The 21,583-nt window shown below is 40.1% G+C and overlaps 1 protein-coding gene across 5 annotated transcripts in view; it reads left to right on the forward strand.

Moving 5' to 3' along the window:
• Positions 1-21,583, forward strand: part of HELQ (helicase, POLQ like) — a 48,656-nt gene that overhangs the window by 13,395 nt on the left and 13,678 nt on the right. For all 5 annotated transcript variants that reach the window (XM_061145626.1, XM_061145627.1, XM_061145628.1 and 2 more), the window contains 3 exons: positions 5,322-5,561; positions 17,980-18,121; positions 18,472-18,576. In XM_061145626.1, coding sequence (XP_061001609.1) covers positions 5,322-5,561; positions 17,980-18,121; positions 18,472-18,576 — 487 coding nt within the window. The remainder of the gene's footprint in view (positions 1-5,321; positions 5,562-17,979; positions 18,122-18,471; positions 18,577-21,583) is intronic.

The following is a 21,583-nucleotide window of genomic DNA, read 5'->3' on the forward strand; positions in this document are numbered from 1 at the left end:
ATACCTCCAAGACAAATCAGAATATTTGGGAATGGGACCCAGGTGCCACTATTTTATAAAGCTTCTAAGCAAGTCCAACATACAGCCAAGGTCAACTGCTGGCCTGTGTCATCAGAGGACTAATCAATAATCACTGTAGGGATGAAGGCCTATGTGATCAGTGTGTTAGTCACTCAGTCGTGTCTGATACGTTGCGACCCCATGGTCTGTCCATGGAATTCTCCAGGCAAGAATACTGGAGTGGGTTGCCATTCCCTTCTCCTGGGGATCTTCCCAACCCAGGGATCGAATCTGGGTCTCCTGCATTGCAGGCAGATTCTTTACCATCTGAGCTACCAGGGAAGCACCATGTGATCAGAAGACTAATCAATAATCACTGTAGGGATGAAGGGCTGTGTGATCAGAGGACTTATCAGAGTAGGGATTAATCGTATCTTTGGCTTAACTTTCTCTGTAATTAAATACTGTTGCCTTTGTTTTCTTAGTAAGCTTCACATTTGGATTGTGTGTACATTGGAACTGAACTTGCTAAATAATAAAGAAATGTACTGCTTTGTAATTGTATAGTATTTTACCATGGGCTCTGTTATAGAGATAAGTATAAAATGACCTTAAGTATGAACAGTTTTAGTTTTCTCTGTACCTTTTTGTCCCATGTGTTCTGTTAGCATATTTTTCAGACTTCTTATGGGCCCCTGAGCCAGTGCTGTGTGACTCTGCACAGATCAGTACCCTGGATTTGAACCCAGCCTTCCTCCACCTGCCCCCACAATCCTACTGTCATGGATTGGCCTAATACAGAGTTAAATTCATTGGCTAGCACAAAGATGCAGATGTTTGGGATAAAGTCAAGGAGTGTTTCCCATTTCAGTAACAGAGTCTGACTTTAAAATGTTGATGTAGATTATAAAAATGTAAGGAAATTAAATTATCATTGAGGGATGCTCAGAGAGTCATTTGTTTTCTTAGAATAAGGTAATATAGTACCGAATAAGTGATGGGGAAATTTAGAGACAGACTTTTGACTGTGTGAAATGAGATTGATTGTTGGTCAACTTATACCCTTGACTTATTTTGCTTTTCGGGGGTAATAGTTTATTTGGGTCGTAAATGTTGATGTTTAATATTGACGTACTTAAAAATTTGGTTCCCCAGAACCTTTAGTTAGTGAATTGTGATGGACCCTTGATACTTTCGTAAAGAGATAGGACTTAACTCTTTCTGAAGGAAAATTTCCTCTAAATACATTTTCCATATTACTTGCTGCTTTCTTAAGGTAAAGGTCCTGAGTATACTCAGCAGCGGCCACAGGACTGGAAAAGGTCAGTTTCATTCCAATCCCAAAGAAGGGCAATCCCAAACAATGTTCAAACTATTGCACAATTGCACTCATTTCACATGCTAGCAAAGTAATGCTCAAAATCCTTAGAAAATTCCAGAAAAATACCTACTTCTGCTTCATTGACTACACTAAAGCCTTTGACTGTATAGATCACAACAAATTGTGGGAAATTCTTAAGGAGATGGGAATACCAGACCACCTTACCTGCCTCCTGAGAAATCTGTATGCAGGTGAAGAAGCAACAGTTAGAACTGGACATGGAACAGTGGACTGGTTCAAAATTGGGAAAGAAGTACATTAAGGCTGTATATTGTCACCCTGCTTATTTAAAGTCTGTGCAGAGTACATCATGAGAAACGCTGGATGAAGCACAAGCTGGAATCAAGATTGCCAGGAGAAATATCAGTAATCTCAGATATGCAGATGACACCACCCTTATGGCAGAAAGTGAAGAGGAATTAAAGCGCCTGTTGATGAAGGTGAAAGACGAGAAAAAGCTGGCTTAAAATTCAACATTTAAAAAATTAAGATCATGGCATCCAGTCCCATCACTTCATGGCAAATAAATGGGGAAACAATAGAAACAGTGACAGACTTTATTTTCTTGGGCTCCAGAATCACTGTGGATGGTGACTGCCATGAAATGAAAAGATGCTCCTTGAAAGTAAAGCAATGATAAATCTAGACAGCATATTAAAAAGCAGAGAAATTACTTTGCCTACAAAGATCCATATAGTGCTGTGGTTTTTCCAATAGTCATGTATGGATGTGAGCGGAACCATTAAGAAGGCTAAGTGCTGAAGAATTGATGCCTTTGAACTGTGGTGCTGGAGAAGACTCTTGAGATTCTCTTGGACTGCAAGGAGGTCAAACCAGTTAATCCTAAAGAAAATCAACTCGGAACATTCATTGGAAGGACAGATGCTGAAGCTGAAGCTTCAATACTTTGGCCACCTGATCCGACGAGCCAACTCACTGGAAAAGACCCTGATGCTGGGAAAGATTGAAAACAAGAGGAGAAGGGGACAACAGAGGACGAGATGAGATGGTTGGATGGCATCACTGACTCAGTGGACATGAGTTTGAACAAGCTCCAGGAGTTGGTGAAGGACAGGGAAGCCTGGTGTTCTGCAGTCCATGGGGTCGCAAAGTCAGACACAACTGAGCAACTGAACAACAAACAATAAAATAGTTTAGCTCCCATCTTGGTGGCTGTTAACTAAAATGTTGTCATATTTAGAGCATACTTTTTTCTGTTTTTCTGTAATTTATACATAGATGAATATAATCTAGGGCTAAATGGTTTCTGATCTCAGTAGTATCTTCAAAAGATAATTTCTTGAAAGTCATGGAGTATCAGCCCTTATCTTAATTATTTGCCTCCTAATCATAACTTTCACAGGAAGCAGGTATAGTACAGTCTCCTAGAATATGCTTATTATGTGTGTTTAAGTGCAAAGACTGAAGCAGAGTTTTCCCCAAGTGATTGTCTCAACCTCAAGGAAAATTATCTTTTTTATGGCTGTTAGTGCTTTAGACTTCTAAGTAAAGAATGTCTTTTAAACACTATTTCCTGACAATGGCCAAAGCTCTGATTGTATCACTTTCCCTAAAAATCTCCCTAATAGTGATACCACAGTGCTTCTTAGCCTAGATTCATGCTAAAATCTGACCCAACTTACTTTTTCATCCTTATTTCTTCTACTCTTTATCTACCCAGCACATCATCCAGATTGAACTTCTTGTCTTCTTTTATTCATTTATTTCTGGCTGTGCTGGGCCTTCGTTGCCGCACACAGGCTTTCTCTAGTTGCAGCGAGCAGGGGCTGCTCTTGGCTGTGCTGCTCAGGCTTCTGATTGCAGTGGCTTCTCTCGTTGCAGATCATGGGCTCTAAAGCCCAGTATTGCGGCACACAGACTAGTTGCTCTGCAGCATATGGAATCTTTCCTGACCAGGGATTGAACCCATGTCCCCTGCATTGGCAGGCACATCCTTAACCACAGGACCACCAGGGACGTCCCTACTTGCCGCCTTTGTTTATGCTTTGAACCACCCATTTCCATGCCTGCGATCATGCTTTACCTTCTGCCAATAATGTACTTCCCCACCGCCTCACTGTAAAAAGTTAGCTTAGGCAGGTCTATAAGGAGTCCAAGCCTAAGGCCCCTTTAAGGAGCAGGTCAACATTCTTTTTTGCATTCTTTTAACATAGACAAGTAGGCCTTGTAGGCAGCAGTATCTCTTGTTCAAGGACATGCCTTTTTTTGAGCTTTGGATGTATGTTGTGGGAGAAGGTCTGGGTAAAAACTTCCACAGCCCTGAGCTCTGGGTTAAGCTGTTCCTTCTGGCTAATCTTGTGCTGATGTCATCCCAGGGTGTATGTTTTGGGAAAGGGTCTGGGCTAAATTCTCACAGCCTTGGAGTGTTTTTTATCTGTTCTCAGCAGCTAGGTGAGCAGTGTATAAGGCCCCACTTAAATGAGTGAGGCGGGTACTCTCTGCCCTCTTCTGATGTCTTTGTCAGAAGCTTTTTCTGTCACTTTAACTTTAGATAAAATCTACACAAAGCTCCAAGTGACTGAGACTGTCTTTGGTCCCGGAGTTAAAGCTTCTCCTTCGGAGATGACAAATCTGGCAGTATTGTTCACCACTAAGCTATCAACTGCCACCTCTAACCTGTTCTTCAGGACCCAGCTCACATCTCAACTTCCCCCCACAAAACCCTTCTCCATAGATCCATGTCTTATCTGGTCATTTACAAATAATGTCTCCCTTCTCTTAAATTATAGGGTAATTGTCCTTAAGACTTAATTCCTTGAGAAGAATTTGTCCCTTTCAGGACCTCAAGCTCTGACTGGAAAATAGTAACATAAAGTCAATAGCTCCCTACCCAGCTGTCACTTTTGGTTCTTTCACTGTTGACTCTGGATCACTTCCTGCCCCATTGTTCATTGTCTCTTTGCCACCCATTTCTCAATTTCTTATGAAATTACTGAACTTGTACATTTGGCACCAGTCAGAGCTGTCTGTGCTTTCCATGAAGCTTGCTACAACAATATAACAAGCTACAACGAGTTTGCTACAAAAGCTGTGTGTATTATATTTATATGTTAGACTATATTTTTCGGATTTCCCAGGTGGCACTAGTGGTAAAGAACACAGCTGGGTTCGGTCCCTGGGTAGGGAAGATCCCCTGGAGGAGGGCATGACAACACACCCAAGTATCCTTGCCCAGAGAATGCCATGGACAGAAGAGACTGGCGGGCTACGGTCCATAGGGTCGCAAAGAGTTGGACGTGACTGAAGTGACTTAGCACGCACATAGACTATATTTGTTTGCTCCTGGTATTCAGAAGTTTTTGCTTTATAGTCAATTAGTAGTTGTACTTAGTCTTTCCTTTTTTCCTTTTCTAGAAGGGAATTGAAAAACATAGGTGCTTCTAGATAAGGAGGCATTGTAGGATATTACTGGGGCTTCTGAAGTGCTAATGTTTAGGTAGTGTTTTACATATAATTCATATGCTTTAATAATATATATATATATTTTTCTCTTCAGAGAAGAATATTTATGACAAAGCAATTAATCTTCACTGAAGATGTATTTTCTTGTGAAAAAAACATATAACTTCTAGAGCAGATGTTTAAACCCAGCATTCATGAATTCATAGGAAGTACAGGATTGAACTTCAGGAAGTACACAACACTTCTGAAATTAGGTGCAGAGTGTTGTATTAATGTGAATATCTGTTTTTTCCCTTAACTTTAAGCAGATTTTCATAGGACTCTGTGATCCCCAAATAGGTTGAGAGAAACTGCCTGTTAATGAAATCGGAATTACAATTCTAAGAACATTTTATGTACTTAGGTCAATAAAAGTAACACGATTTTAAAAGGAAAATGTTTACATGTAGCTACTAAAATTCAAATTCAAATGCTCTGTCCCTATAAGATCAAGGGTTCTAACAGATCTTTTCCCTAGGGAATATCTGAAGCACAAAGAGAAAGAAAAACAGGAGTTGATTAAGAACTTGAAGAATGTCAGCGGTGGCAACCTGTGTCGTGTGTTAAAGCACACCATCCCATTCGGAGTTGCTTATCACCACAGTGGCTTAACCAGCAACGAAAGGAAGCTCTTGGAGGAGGCCTACTCCACAGGGGTCCTCTGCCTCTTCACCTGCACATCCACCCTCGCGGCAGGCATTAACCTGCCTGCGAGAAGGTAAGACACAGCCATTATTGGCCGGCTCCAAACTTTTCAGTTCCCAGCTTGCCAAAAGGTTTTTTTTTTTTTTTTTAATTGTTTTATTCTTTTTCAGTAATGAATGCGAATTTATCAAATGTTTTCTTCAGCATTTGCTGAGTTGATTGTTTGGTTAATTTCCTTTAATACCTTAATGAAAAATGGCATTAGTAGATCTCTCTCTCTTTTTTTAAGTTTATATTTGGCTGTGTCTGATCTTAGCTGCCCCTCATGGCCTCTTTGTTGCAGCACATGGGCTTCTGTCTAGTTGTGAGCAGGTTCAGTTGCCCCACTGCAGGAGGGATCTTAGTTCTCCAGCCAGGGATCGAACCTGTGTCCCCTGCGTTGGAAGACAGATTCTTAACCACTGGACCACCAGGGAAGTCCCTTAGTAGATCTCTTGCTAGTATTATTCCTTCTTTCTTTAGTCCTCTCCCTATCTGGTTTTGATATTAGGATTTGTTATTCTAGTTATGTAGAAACAGTTGGCAAGCTTTCGACCATTCTTTTTTTTTTTAATCTGAAAGAGTTTATTTAACATAGAGATTTCCTTGACACCTTGACACTCGATCCCTCTGGGTCTTCCCAGTGCACCAGCCCCGTAGGCTTTTCTCTTTAACCTCAACATTTTATAATGTGTGTGCTCAGTTGCATCATCTATGAAGACTTTTGAGTCTATTAATAGTATCTTTTTTTTTTTTTCAGAGTAGATACTTGTTTACCTTTTCAATTATTACCAAAGCTGTGGGCCTGTGCAGTTGATTTCCACTCTTAGTTATTGATGACGCTAAAATTTGTGACTTTTTCCAAATAAATGGTCAATTTTTAAAATGATCCAAGAGCTTTAAACTATATATTTTATGTTGGGTATGCACTTTTATATATCTCAATGAGATTGCAGTTATTAGTCATGTTATCAGCTCCTCTGTTTTCCCTGTGATTCTTTGATCTGTCAGTTCCAGAGACGTATGTTAGTTTCCCACTGTAATTATGGAATTATCAACTTCTCCTCTTTACATTTTTACAATTTTTTGCTTTGTATTTCACAACTATTTAGGTATATAATAGTTTATTCCAAATATCTTGTGGCTGAATTACACCTTTTGACAATAGAATAAGTCCTTGTTTTCCTCAGAGTGACTTTATTTTGAACATTAGAACTATATATATATATATTTTGCCAACTATATCTTTTTCGATTCTTTTGTTTTCAAAATCTGTCACTTAGTAAGTTTTCCATTTTTTTTTTAATTTATTATTATTATTTTTTTTGTCATATATTGATATGAATCAGCCATAGATCTACACGTATTCCCCATCCCGATACCCCCTCCCACCCCCCTCTCCACCCGACTCCTCTGGGTCTTCCCAGTGCACCAGGTCCGAGCACCCGTCTCATGCATCCCACCTGGGCCGGTGATCTGTTTCACCATAGATAGTATACATGCTGTTCTTTTGAAATATCCCACCCTCACATTCTCCCACAGAGTTCAAAAGTCTGTTCTGTACTTCTGTGTCTCTTTTTCTGTTTTGCATATAGGGTTATCATTACCATCTTTCTAAATTCCATATATATGTGTTAGTATGCTGTAATGGTCTTTATCTTTCTGGCTTACTTCACTCTATATAAGGGGCTCCAGTTTCATCCATCTCATTAGGACTGGTTCAAATGAATTCTTTTTAGCGGCTGAGTAATATTCCATGGTGTATATGTACCACAGCTTCCTTATCCATTCATCTGCTGATGGGCATCTAGGTTGCTTCCATGTCCTGGCTATTATAAACAGTGCTGTGATGAACATTGGGGTGCATGTGTCTCTTTCAGATCTGGTTTCCTCAGTGTGTATGCCCAGAAGTGGGATTGCTGGGTCATATGGCAGTTCTATTTCCAGTTTTTTAAGAAATCTCCACACTGTTTTCCATAGTGGCTGTACTAGTTTGCATTCCCACCAACAGTGTAAGAGGGTTCCCTTTTCTCCACACCCTCTCCAGCATTTATTGCTTGTAGACTTTTGGATAGCAGCCATCCTGACTGGCGTGTAATGGTACCTCATTGTGGTTTTGATTTGCATTTCTCTAATAATGAGTGATGTTGAGCATCTTTTCATGTGTTTGTTAGCCATCTGTATGTCTTCTTTGGAGAAATGTCAGTTTAGTTCTTTGGCCCATTTTTTGATTGGGTCATTTATTTTTCTGGAATTGAGCTTCAGGAGTTGCTTGTATATTTTTGAGATTAATTCTCTGTCTGTTTCTTCATTTGCTATTATTTTCTCCCAATCTGAGGGCTGTCTTTTCACCTTACTTATAGTTTCCTTTGTAGTGCAAAAGCTTTTAAGTTTCATTAGGTCCCATTTGTTTAGTTTTGCTTTTATTTCCAATATTCTGGGAGGTGGGTCATAGAGGATCTTGCTGTGATTTATGTCGGAGAGTGTTTTGCCTATGTTCTCCTCTAGGAGTTTTATAGTTTCTGGTCTTACATTTAGATCTTGAATCCATTTTGAGTTTATTTTTGTGTATGGTGTTAGAAAGTGTTCTAGTTTCATTCTTTTACAGGTGGTTGACCAGTTATCCCAGCACCACTTGTTAAAGAGGTTGTCTTTTTTCCATTGTATATCCTTGCCTCCTTTGTCAAAGATAAGGTGTCCATAGGTTCGTGGATTTATCTCTGGGCTTTCTATTCTGTTCCATTGATCTATATTTCTGTCTTTGTGCCAGTACCATACTGTCTTGATGACTGTGGCTTTGTAGTAGAGTCTGAAGTCAGGCAGGTTGATTCCTCCAGTTCCATTCTTCTTTCTCAAGATTACTTTGGCTATTCGAGGTTTTTTGTATTTCCATACAAATTGTGAAATTCTTTGGTCTAGTTCTGTGAAGAATACCGTTGGTAACTTGATAGGGATTGCATTGAATCTATAGATTGCTTTGGGTAGAATAGCCATTTTGACAATATTGATTCTTCCAATCCGTGAACACGGTATGTTTCTCCATCTGTTTGTGTCCTCTTTGATTTCTTTCATCAGTGTTTTATAGTTTTCTATGTATAGGTCCTTTGTTTCTTTAGGTAGATATACTCCTAAGTATTTTATTCTTTTTCTTGCAATGGTGAATGGTATTGTTTCTTTAATTTCTCTTTCTGTTTTTTCATTGTTAGTATATAGGGATGCAAGGGATTCCTGTGTGTTAATTTTATATCCTGCAACTTTACTATATTCATTGATTAGCTCTAGTAATTTTCTGGTAGAGTCTTTAGGGTTTTCTATGTAGAGGATCATGTCATCTGCAAACAGTGAGAGTTTCACTTCTTCTTTTCCTATCTGGATTCCTTTTACTTCTTCTTCTGCTCTGATGGCTGTGGCCAGCACTTCCAACACTATGTTGAATAGTAGTGGTGAGAGTGGGCACCCTTGTCTTGTTCCTGATTTCAGGGGAAATGCTTTCAATTTTTCACCATTGAGGGTGATGCTTGCTGTGGGTTTGTCATATATAGCTTTTATTATGTTGAGGTATGTTCCTTCTATTCCTGCTTTTTGGAGAGTTTTAATCATAAATGAGTGTTGAATTTTGTCAAAGGCTTTCTCTGCATCTATTGAGAGAATCATATGGTTTTTATCTTTCAATTTGTTAATGTGGTGTATTACATTGATTGATTTGCGGATATTAAAGAATCCTTGCATTCCTGGGATAAAGCCCACTTGGTCATGGTGTATGATTTTTTTAATATGTTGTTGGATTCTGTTTGCTAGAATTTTGTTAAGGATTTTTGCATCTATGTTCATCAGTGATATTGGCCTGTAGTTTTCTTTTTTTGTGACATCTTTGTCTGGTTTTGGAATTAGGGTGATGGTGGCCTCATAGAATGAATTTGGAAGCTTACCTTCCTCTGCAATTTTCTGGAAGAGTTTGAGTAAGATAGGTGTTAGCTCTTCTCTAAATTTTTGGTAGAATTCAGCTGTGAAGCCATCTGGTCCTGGGCTTTTGTTTGCTGGAAGATTTTTGATTATAGTTTCGATTTCCTTGCTTGTGATGGGTCTGTTAAGATCTTCTATTTCTTCCTGGTTCAGTTTTGGAAAGTTATACTTTTCTAAGAATTTGTCCATTTCTTCCAAGTTGTCCATTTTATTGGCATAGAGCTGCTGGTAGTAGTCTCTTATGATCCTTTGTATTTCAGTGTTGTCTGTTGTGATCTCTCCATTTTCATTTCTAATTTTGTTAATTTGGTTTTTCTCTCTTTGTTTCTTAATGAGTCTTGCTAATGGCTTGTCAATTTTGTTTATTTTTTCAAAAAACCAGCTTTTAGCTTTGTTGATTTTTGCTATGGTCTCTTTAGTTTCTTTTGCATTTATTTCTGCCCTGATTTTTCAGATTTCTTTCCTTCTGCTAACCCTGGGGTTCTTCATTTCTTCCTTCTCTAATTGCTTTAGGTGTAGAGTTAGGTTATTTATTTGGTTTTTTTCTTGTTTCTTGATGTAAGCCTGTAATGCTATGAACCTTCCCCTTAGCACTGCTTTTACAGTGTCCCATAGGTTTTGGGTTGTTGTGTATTCATTTTCATTCATTTCTATACATATTTTGATTTCTTTTTTGATTTCTTCTATGATTTGTTGGTTATTCAGAAGCGTGTTATTTAGCCTCCATATGTTTGAATTTTTAACAATTTTTTTCCTGTAATTGAGATCTAATCTTACTGCACTGTGGTCAGAAAAGATGACTGGAATGATTTCAATTTTTTTGAATTTTCCAAGACCAGATTTATGGCCCAGGATGTGATCTATTCTGGAGAATGTTCCGTGTGCACTTGAGAAAAAGGTGAAGTTGATGGTTTTGGGGTGAAATGTCCTATAGATATCAATTAGGTCTAGCTGGTCCATTGTGTCATTTAAGGTTTGTGTTTCCTTGTTAATTTTCTGTTTAGTTGATCTATCCATAGTTGTGAGTGGGGTATTAAAGTCTCCCACTATTATTGTGTTACTATTAATTTCCTCTTTCATACTCGTTAGCGTTTGCCGCACATATTGTGGTGCTCCTATGTTGGGTGCATATATATTTATAATTGTTATATCTTCTTCTTGGATTGATCCTTTGATCATTATATAGTGTCCTTCTTTGTCTCTTTTCACATCCTTTATTTGAAAGTCTATTTTATCTGATATGAGTATTGCGACTCCTGCTTTCTTTTGGTCTCCGTTTGCATGAAATATTTTTTTCCAGCCCTTCACTTTTAGTCTGTATGTGTCTCTTGCTTTGAGGTGGGTCTCTTGTAGACAGCCTATATAGGGGTCTTGTTTTTGTATCCATTCAGCCAATCTTTGTCTTTTGGTTGGGGCATTCAACCCATTTACATTTAGGGTAATTATTGATAGGTGTGGTCCCGTTGCCATTTACTTTGTTGTTTTGGGTTCACGTTTATACAACCTTTCTGCATTTCCTGTCTAGAGAAGATCCTTTAGCATTTGTTGAAGAGCTGGTTTGGTGGTGCTGAATTCTCTCAGCTTTTGCTTATCTGTAAAGCTTTTGAATTCTCCTTCATATCTGAATGAGATCCTTGCTGGATACAGTAATCTAGGTTGTAGGTTATTCTCTTTCATTACTTTCAGTACGTCCTGCCATTCCCTTCTGGCCTGGAGGGTTTCTATTGATAGATCAGCTGTTATCCTTATGGGGATCCCTTTGTGTGTTATTTGTTGTTTTTCCCTTGTTGCTTTTAATATTTGTTCTTTGTGTTTGATCTTTGTTAATTTGATTAATATGTGTCTTGGGGTGTTTCACCTTGGATTTATCCTGTTTGGGACTCTCTGGGCTTCTTGGACTTGGGTAGCTATTTCCTTCCCCATTTTAGGGAAGTTTTCAGCTATTATCTCCTCAAGTATTTTCTCATGGCCTTTCTTTTTGTCTTCTTCTTCTGGAATTCCTATGATTTGAATGTTGGGGCGTTTCACATTGTCCCAGAGGTCCCTGAGGTTGTCCTCATTTCTTTTGATCCTTTTTTATTTTTTCCTCTCTGCTTCATTTATTTCCACCATTTTATCTTCTATCTCACTTATCCTATCTTCTGCTTCCGTTAGTCTACTCTTGGTTCCCTCCAAAGTGTTTTTGATCTCATTCATTGCATTATTCATTTTTAATTGACTCTTTTTTATTTCTTCTAGGTCTTTATTAAACATTTCTTGCATCTTTTCAATCTTTGTCTCCAGGCTGTTTATCTGTAACTCCATTTTGTTTTCAAGATTTTGGATCATTTTTATTATCATTATTCTAAATTCTTTTTCAGGTAGATTACCTATCTCCTCCTCTTTTGTTTGACTTGGTGGGCATTTTTCATGTTCCTTTACCTGTTGGGTATTTCTTTGCCTCTTCATCTTGTTTAGATTGCTGTGTCTGGAGTGGGCTTTCTGTATTCTGGAGGTCTGTGGTTCCTTTTTATTGTGGAGGATTTACCCCGTGGGTGGGGTTAGACGATTGGCTTGTCAAGGTTTCCTGGTTAGGGAAGCTTGCGTCAGTGTTCTGGTGCGTGGAATTTGATTTCTTCTCTTTGGAGAGCAATGGAGTGCCCAGTAATGAGTTTTGAGATGGGTCTATGTGTTAGGTGTGTCCTTGGGCAGCCTGTATGTTGACGTTCACGGCTATGTTCCTGCGTTGCTGGAGAATTTGCGTGGTATGTCTTGCTCTAAAACTTATTGGCTCTTGGGTGGTGGTTGGTTTCAGTGTAGGTATGGAGGCTTTTGGACGGTCACTTATTACTTAAAGTTTCATGTAGTCAGGAGTTTTCTAGTGTTCTCAGGTTTTGGGTTTAAGTCTCCTGCCTCTGGATTTCAGTTTTATTCTTCCTATAGTCTCAGGACTTATCCAACTATACAGCACTGATAAGAAAACTTCTAGGTTAATGGCGAAAAGATTCTCCCCCGTTAGGGACACCCAGAGAGGTTCACAGAGTTACATGAAGAAGAGGAGAGGGAGGAGGGAGATAGAGATGAGCAGGAGGAGAAAAAGGGGGACTCAAGAGGAGAGAGACAGATCTACGCAGCTGTCTGTTCCCAGAGTGTTCTCCGTAGCCCAGTCACCTACAAAGATTCACAGAATTGGATTGGGAAGAGAAGGGGAAAGGAGGAAATAGTGGTGTTCTGAGGTAGAAAACAGAGAGTCAAGATTGGGAGAGAATAATCTTCGGTTTAAAAATAGGGCTTCTCTTCTTTTTTTTTTTTTTTTGTAGGGTTATAGTGTATTGAAAATGAAAATTAAGGAGTAGTAGAGGAGTACTAGAGGACTTTAAAAGAAATAAGAGAAAAAGAAAAATAGAAAATAGAAGAGAAAAAGGAAAGAAAAAAAAAGAGAAAAAAAAAGAAAAAAAAAAAAGAGGAAAAAAAAAATTTTTTTTTCCCCTAATTAAAAAAATCGTAAAAATCTATGGAAATGAAAGTTAAGGAGTAATGGGGGAGTAATAGAGGATTTTAAAGGAAAATAAAAGAGAAAAAATAAAAAGAAAAAAGAGAAAAAAGTAAAATTATATCTAGGAGTTTCTCTGGAGCTGTTGCGGTCAGTGTGGGTTCGGCTCAGTTTCAGATAGCTCCTCGTTCCAGCTTACGCTTCTCGATATCTATAGGGCCCTTCCGGTGTAGTCGGTGTTTTCTACGGGGATTTTAATCTGTTGCACCAGTCCCTTCTGAAGCAGTTCCCTTTGTTTATTTGGCTTCTGTTTGCCGGTGTCTTCAGAGCCTCATTTCCGCCCTGACACAGGCGGGCGGAGGTGGACTCTTTTTCAGGTAGCTAGTTCCGTCGCTCCGCGGGGAGGGGCCGGCGCTGCCGGGAGGGGCTGGCGCTGCTCTCTCCTCTGCGCTGCTCAGGGTCCCGGCTGTTCTATATGGAGCGCGCCCCGCGCTGCGCGAGGTTCCAGCCCTCGGGTGTTCCACAGAAGCGCGGAACGAAAAGCTGCGCCTGCTCTCTGTGCCTTCCCCGTCAGAGCGGTCCAGGCAGCCAGGGGCTCGGTGGGCGCACTCTCCCCAGGTGTGGCGCGCCCACTCCCCTCCGCGGACCCAGTCTCAGTTTCCGCTGGCGCCAGTCGGGTGCGCGCGCCTTCTGCCCTCCGCGTCCCCAGCCCCAGTCCCCGCCCGCGCCGGTCGGGTGCCTGCGCCCTGTGTCTCGCCGCGACCTTCCCCTCCCCCCTGCCTCCTGCCTCCGGCGGGGCTGGGTTGGTCCGTAGCCTGCGAGCTCTTCTCTGGAGTTTCTTGGTCCCTTTGTTCTGCGAACGGCCGGCAGTGTGTTCGGGCCGGTTAATTTACTCTCTCTCTTTTGGTCTCCCACAGTTCAAGTTGGCAACTCACAGAAGCTCCCTCCGATTGTCCTCAGGGCACTCAGGCCCGGACCCTACTCCAAGCAATGCCGCCTAAGATTCCCTTCCCGGGACGGATCTCCGTCCTTAGCTCTTTTGTCTCACTTTTAATATTTTATATTTTGTCCTACCTCCTTCCAAAGACAATGGGCTGCTTTTCTGGGTGCCTGATGACCTCAGCTAGCGATCAGAAGTTGTTTTGCGAAGTTTGCTCTGCGTTCAGTTATTCTTTTGATGAATTTGTAGGAGAGAAAGTGGTCTCCCCGTCCTACTCCTCCGCCATCTTCAAGTTTTCCATTTTTTCAGACAATTGTTGAAATAAAAAAAGGAAGTTATATATTTTATTTCTGTTGTTAGCAATGGTTACTCTTAAAATTTTAACAGTGGTAATCAAATGTGTTTTTCTATTATTTTAGAATTGATAACTGTATCCTTTGCTCAACATTACAAGAGTCTTAGCACTTGTATATTTTTTCTACACTGTCTCATGTATTGTTGCAGTTTCCTAAAATGTTAGGTCTAGAGTTTTAATTTTCTCTCATTTAAAAAAAAATTTATTTACTTTTAATTGAAGGATAATTGCTTTACAGTGTTGTGTTGGTTTCTACCAAACATCAGCTTCTCTCATCTTATAATCTATAATTATTTAAACTTACCAATATATCATACTTGTGGGGTTTTTTGTTTTTTGTTCTGTTTTGCCTACCACTGCCCATTGTATCGAACATCTTCTTTCTGTGATCCATTTTTTATTTTGCCATCCTTGGGTAATTATTTTTAAATGATGCATTGGAAATAAAAATTTTTGAACCTTTGCATAGTTGAAGCTATATAGTTTAGCCTCACACTTGAACACCTCGCAGCGAACAGAATTCTAGGTTCAGTGTTTTCCCTTAGGAGCCTTTGTAGCATTCTTCTAGTGGTGGACATTTTTGTTCTTACATAGGCTTGCTGTTTTTCCCTTTCCAGAAGCTTGTAGGCTTTTCTCTCTTTTTTCTTTTCCCCCATTTATTTTTATTAGTTGGAGGCTAATTACTTTACAATACTGTGGTGGTTTTTGCCATACATTGACATGAATCAGCCATGGATTTACATGTGTTCCCCATCCCAATCCCCCCTTCCACCTTCCTCTCCACTCGATCCCTCTGGGTCTTCCCAGTGCACCAGCCCCATAGGCTTTTCTCTTTAACCTCAACATTTTATAATGTGTGTGCTCAGTTGCATCCGGTTCTTCAGAACCACATGGACTGTAGCCCACCAGACTCTTCTGTCCTTGGGATTTCCCAGGCAAGGATACCACAGTGGATTGTCATTTCCTACTCCAGGGGATCTTCCTGACTCAGGGATTAACCCACATCTCTTGTGTCTCCTGCCTTGGCAGGCAGATTCTTTACCACTGGACCACCAAAGAAGTCTCTAGCTACTTGTGATTTATATGGCATAGCCCTTGGGTACATTCTTTCAGTCTAAAGTTTTATGCTTTTCTTCATCTTAATTATTTTCAGTTATTTCTTGTATTATCTTTCCATCCATTTTCTCTGTTTCTCTGCTTTTATAACTTCAGTTAGACAATTAAATTGGTCTTTCATTTCTCATAACTTTTCTTACATGTTTTTCAGTCTATATGAGTTATGTAACTCCTTTACTTTCTGCATTACAATATCAGTCTTTAATTATACCCCAACTAACAACAAAGCTAGTGGATGTGATGTAATTCCAGTTGAGCTATTTCAAATCCTGAAAGATGATGCTGTGAAAGTGCTGCACTCAATATGCCAGCATATTCGGAAAACTCAGCAGTGGCCACAGGACTGCAAAAGGTCAGTTTTCATTCCAGTCCCTAAGAAAGGCAATCCCAAAGATTGCTCAAACTACCGCACAATTGCACTCATCTCACACGCTAGTAAAGTAATGCTCAAAATTCTCCAAGCCAGGCTTCAGCAATACATGAACCGAGAACTTCCAGATGTTCCAGCTGGTTTTAGAAAAGGCAGAGGAACCAGAGATCAAATTGCCAATATCCGCTGGATCATCAAAAAAGCAAGAGATTTCCAGAAAAACATCTATTTCTGCTTTATTGACTATGCCAAAGCCTTTATGTGGATCACAGTAAACTGTGCAAAATTCTGATAGAGATGGGAATACCAGACCACCTGACCTACCTCTTGAGAAACCTATATGCAGGTCAGGAAGCAACAGTGTGAACTGGACATGGAACAACAGACTGGTTCCAAATAGGAAAAGGAGTATGTCAAGGCTGTATATTGTCACCCTGCTTATTTAACTTATATGCAGAGTACATCATGAGAAAGGCTGGGCTGGAAGAGGCACAAGCTGGAATCAAGATTGCTGGGAGAAATATCAGTAACCTCAGATATGCAGATGACACCACCCTTATGGCAGAGAGTGAAGAGGAACTAAAAAGCCTCTTGATGAAAGTGAAAGAGGAGAGTGAAAAAGTTGGCTTAAAGTTTAACATTCAGAAAACTAAGATCATGGCATCTGGTCCCATCACCTCATGGGAAATAGATGGGGAGACAGTGGAAACAGTGTCAGACTTTATTTTTTGGGGGCTCCAAAATCACCACGGACGGTGACTGCAGCCATGAAATCAAAAGATGCTTACTCCTTGGAAGGAAAATTATGACCAACCTAGACAGCATATTAAAAAGCAGAGACATTACTTTGCCAACAAAGGTCCATCTGATCAAGGCTATGGTTTTTCCAGTGGTCATGTATGGATGTAAGAGTTGGACTGTGAAGAAAGCTGAGCGCCGAAAAATGGATGGTTTTGAACTGTGGTGTTGGAGAAGACTCTTGAGAGTCCCTTGGACTGCAAGGAGATCCAACCAGTCCATCCTAAAGGAGATCAGTCCTGGGTGTTCATTGGAAGGACTGATGCTGAAGCTGAAACTCCAATACTTTGGCCACCTGATGCGAAGAGTTGAGTCATTGGAAAAGACCCTGATGCTGGGAGGGATTGGGGTCAGGAGGAGAAGGGGATGACAGAGGATGAGATGGCTGGATGGCATCACCGACTCAATGGGCATGAGTTTGAGTCAACTCCAGGAGTTGGTGATGGACAGGGAGGCCTGGCGTGCTGCGATTCATGGGGTCGCAAAGAGTCGGATATGACTGAGCGACTGAACTGAGCTGAACTGAACTATATTCACTCATTATTCAGTTCTTCAGTTGAATTGTTTAAATGAATTCATTTTTTATTTCTAAGAACTCTCTTCTTTTATTATTCTTTCTTTATAGTACTCTGTTCTTCTACTATAAATACAGTACCCTCCAAAATTTTCTGTGTATACTAATTCAATTTTTTAAAGTTCTTCTTTGTTCCCTGTATTATCTGTCTCTGTCAGATGCATATTCTGTATGTTCTCATTGTTTTCTTCTATGTTGTTTGTTTTCTTCATGTATTCGATAATCTTGTCTGTCCATTGAGATTAATAAATAAAGGAGTTGGTTGAATAGTTTAGGTAAATAGCACAGGTTTTCTCTCACCTTTGAACAGGAAGGCTGGCTATAGACTTCTGTATACATAAATAGAATTGAAATCACCATGTTGTAGGTCAAAAACAGTTGAAATCTGCAATTTTATGTAGTTGACAATACAAATTCGTAAATAAATATACATATGTTAGTGGCCTGTGGTCAGATTTTTCATTTATGGAGTATCAAATCAAAAACCTTTGAGATTATTGCTATAGTGGATTGATCATAAGCTTTGCAGCTAAGCAGACTTAAGCGCAAATTATGGTTCTGTTAATTACTAATCTTGTTGGTTTTGATAAGCTACTTATCTGTGCCTCAGTCAACCACTTTGTAAAGGAAAATTAAAGTACATAAGAATATTATCACCACAAGTTTTGTAAGATTACAGATAATATACATAAAGAACCTAGGACATCATAACATAGATTACTGGTAAATAGTAGTTACATATTATTTTGAGTTATATGTCACTAAATTGAATATCATATAAAAATAATGAAATAAAGAGTTTAAAAATAGATGCTCATGGTATAGATCTAATATAACTTTTAGTTAATTTTATCAATTCCATAGAGTTATATTAAGAGCCCCCTATGTTGCTAAGGAATTTTTAAAGAAGAATCAGTATAAACAGATGATTGGCAGAGCTGGCCGTGCTGGAATAGATTCTGTCGGGGAGAGTATCCTTATATTGCAAGAAAAAGACAAGCAACAGGTAATAATCTGGTTGTTGGTTGGTTGTTTTGTTGACTTTTCTCAATCTTTAATTTCGCCCATTGATATCATCTTTTAAAAATTAATTATTAATATTCCTTTGAATAATGTTTCCTTCTCCTCTGTGATTAAGCATTAGAAAGAGTAGCTTGAATAGTTCTCTATTTCAATGAAAAGCATTTTCCCTGTCTTCTTCCATTTTCATGTGGATACCTGCTAAATTCTTATTTTTTTGTCTGTCTGTTTTTTCTCTCTCCCAGCCTCCACAAGATCTATGCAAATTATAAAATTTTATATGAAGCACAATTTATTTTTTATAATGTGAAACATAGTTTGCTTTAACTCTTGTAGGTATTGGAGTTAATAAGCAGACCACTGGAAAACTGCTATAGCCATCTTGTTCAGGAATTCACCAAGGGAATCCAAGCTTTGTTTCTTTCTTTGATTGGTTTGAAGGTATTTTTTTTTAATATTTTTATATCTTCTTGCTATTATTTGAGACAGTGGCAATTGAAAAGTTTTGAAAACTGTAAAGAAAGTTGAAAAAAATGTTCACGTCTATATAATGTGAAAAAGAGCAGTCTGTGACATGATAAATCTGAATCTGGATTTATATGTGCATTTTTAATCCTTTGAATTGTATGGAACAAATAATAACTGGGCATCCATTACAAGTAAGAGACTTTGGTGGATACTGTGGGGGATAAAGGAGCCTTAGAAGCATGGGTCCTGACGTCAGATAATCCAGCATCTCTGCCTTGGTAAGAAAAGATCCCCTGTAAGTCCTCTGAGCATAATAACCATTTGTGAAGTCAGTATAGCCTTTATCAGGCAGAAAATTTAAAAAAAAGAAAAAAGTTGGGTGGGACACAGTGGAAATACACTCTTTTCCCTAGGATTAGAAATTGACTCTCTTTTTTCAGGTTATTCTTGAGTAAAACCTCTTTTTCAGGCTTATTCTCTTGTGCCCAAGGCCCCTCAGTCCCAAACTGGTAAAGCCAGGGTTTGAATTCAGCTTTATCTAACTAAAATCCAGGACTCTTAATCTATCATATAGCCTACCTTTATTATCCCAAATTGGTGTAAGTGAAAGTTCGAAAGGTAATTGATAAGTAAAAGATATCATGAGACTGTTTTGGTTGCCTTGTAGATGAATGGTGTAATATTTTATCCCCTGGCATTGTTAAGAGCGAAAGGCTACAGAAAAGAAGAGGAATTAGTCCTCAGTATTGAAGGAGGTAGAGGTTTTAAATAAACAGAGGGAAGGAATAAGCCATTCTGGGTACTTAAATTGAAAGATGAGAAACCTTAAGATGATGTGGAATAACAGTCAAAAGACTGGATATTGTAGCTATAGAGGAGGGCTGAAGATAACCTAAGAGTAGAAAGTTGGGTGGGAAGTTGGGCAGACTGTGTGCCTTGGTTGGAGAGGATGGGAGAGAGTGCTTAAAGACTAGACTGAAGAGTTGTAACATAGTCACGTGTCAGTGGAGAACGTGTCCAAGTGTTCTGTGCTGGTTTAGAGCAAGGGCTCCCGTGTCACACACAGCTGTGTCCCGGTCACAGCTCCGTCTCTTGTTACCCTGTGTAAATTGATCTCACCGAAAACTATGAGACGCTGCTGAGAGGAATTAAAGAAGACCTAAATAAACGGAGACACCATGTTCATCAATTGGAATGCTCACTTTTGTTCAGATGTTACTTCTTCCCACATTGGTCTATAAATTCTGTGCAACCCCAATCAAAATCTCAACAGGTTTTGTTCTTTTTTTTCTTTTTTTTTTTTATAAATTAAGATCAATACTGAAATTTATTTGGAAATGCCTTAGGGTAGGCAAAGATTTCTTATAAGGAAAACTAAAAACATAAATCATGAAAGAAAAAAATCAATAGACCTTATATTTTTATAATTCTCTTCAAAAGATGCTACTTAAGCAGTGAAAAGGTGGGAAGAAAATCTACATCTGACAAGTATGAATATGTCATGAGTTAGGACTCCATGCAAGACAATGGAATTGAGGCTTCACTTGAGGCCAGTGCACTCAGGTACAGGAATCCTGGGGGATCTGACTTGGTCACAGGGGTGTGGTTTTATGGGCCTGCAATGCCAGATCCATAGGGCTCAACAGTGTCAGTTAAATTCTGTGTTAACAATTGAAGTACAGCAGCAAGAAGACCAGGCTGAGTCAGCTCAGGATATTAGCTGGTAGGCAACTGCTGTTCCAAACCTGCCCTTAGAGGCTCCTGGGCTCCATGCTGAGAACCCCATCAGGGTTCTTCCTGCACGTTGGGGTAGGGCTTCATCACCGGGCCCTAGTTGTGGAAAGAGGCTGGAATTACAGACGCGGTGGAGAGGCAGAAAACTCTTTGGAGTTAGAATTGAAGGAGAAGTCAAGTCCTCCGGACAGAAACAACCAGTGGGATAGGGGTGAGAGGATTCGAGAAGGGCAGTGTGAGGTCAAGAGGCAGGAGGTGGAGGCAGGCATCCTTGGGGACACCAGGTTTTGGGTGGAAGAGATGGAAACTCCAGGAATTAGAACATAACACTTGTTGCGCCCTGGGACGCAGGGAGCCTCCAGTGATCATTTCTCACGACTATGTTTCAGACACCCTGCTAGACACTTGATATGTTTTATCTCTGATCTTTGTATACCTTTGAATGAAATAATATAGTTCTGCTTTCACAAGAAAAAGAATCCGAGGCAAAAAGAGGTCACATAGGCTGCTTGCACTCTCTTTTCCAGGTGCTGAGGTCCTGCCTAGATCCCTATGATAGTCGCCCAGCTGGTCTCCTGGCATCAGCTCTGCCCTGCCTTCCCACACCCCCTCCATATTATTCTTCAATAGATCAGTCTTCCCCACGTATAAATCCCTTTCTGCCTAAAATTTGTTAATGGTTGTTTCCCACTGCTGTTAGGATTGAGTCCAGATCCCTTATCACTGTCTTGTTTAGTCTCTGAATCCTGTCTGAGTCATTTGCAACCCCATGAACTGTAGCCCACCAGGCTCCTCTATCCGTGGAATTCTCCAGGCAGATACTGGAGTGGGTTGCCATTTCCTTTTCCAGGGGATCTTCCCGACGCAGGGATCGGATCCGCGTCTCCTGCATCGGCAGGCAGATTCTTTACTGCCAGGCCATCTGGGAAGCCCTTATGAAGCCTGGCGTGCTGCGTCCATGAGGTCGCAGAGAGTCAGACATGACTGAGCGACTGAACAGCAGCGCTGTGTAGGTTTGGCCCCTGCCTCTCTCTGCGTCCTTACCGTCTCACAGCACGCTCTCACACTGCGCTCCAGACACACTGTCCCTCTCTTTTCATTTCATGTCCTGTGCCCTTCTGCCGCAGTGGTCTGCAAGCCTGGGACTCATTCGTCTCAGCTCTCCGCCTCGTTTCACCCTCGCCCACCCCTACTCCACCATCGGCCTTGCACTTCACCACACTTCCTGGGGAAGCCTTCCTTTCCC

Source organism: Dama dama, chromosome 6, assembly GCF_033118175.1.
Source record: "Dama dama isolate Ldn47 chromosome 6, ASM3311817v1, whole genome shotgun sequence".
In the NCBI taxonomy this organism is placed as follows: Eukaryota; Metazoa; Chordata; class Mammalia; order Artiodactyla; family Cervidae; genus Dama; species Dama dama.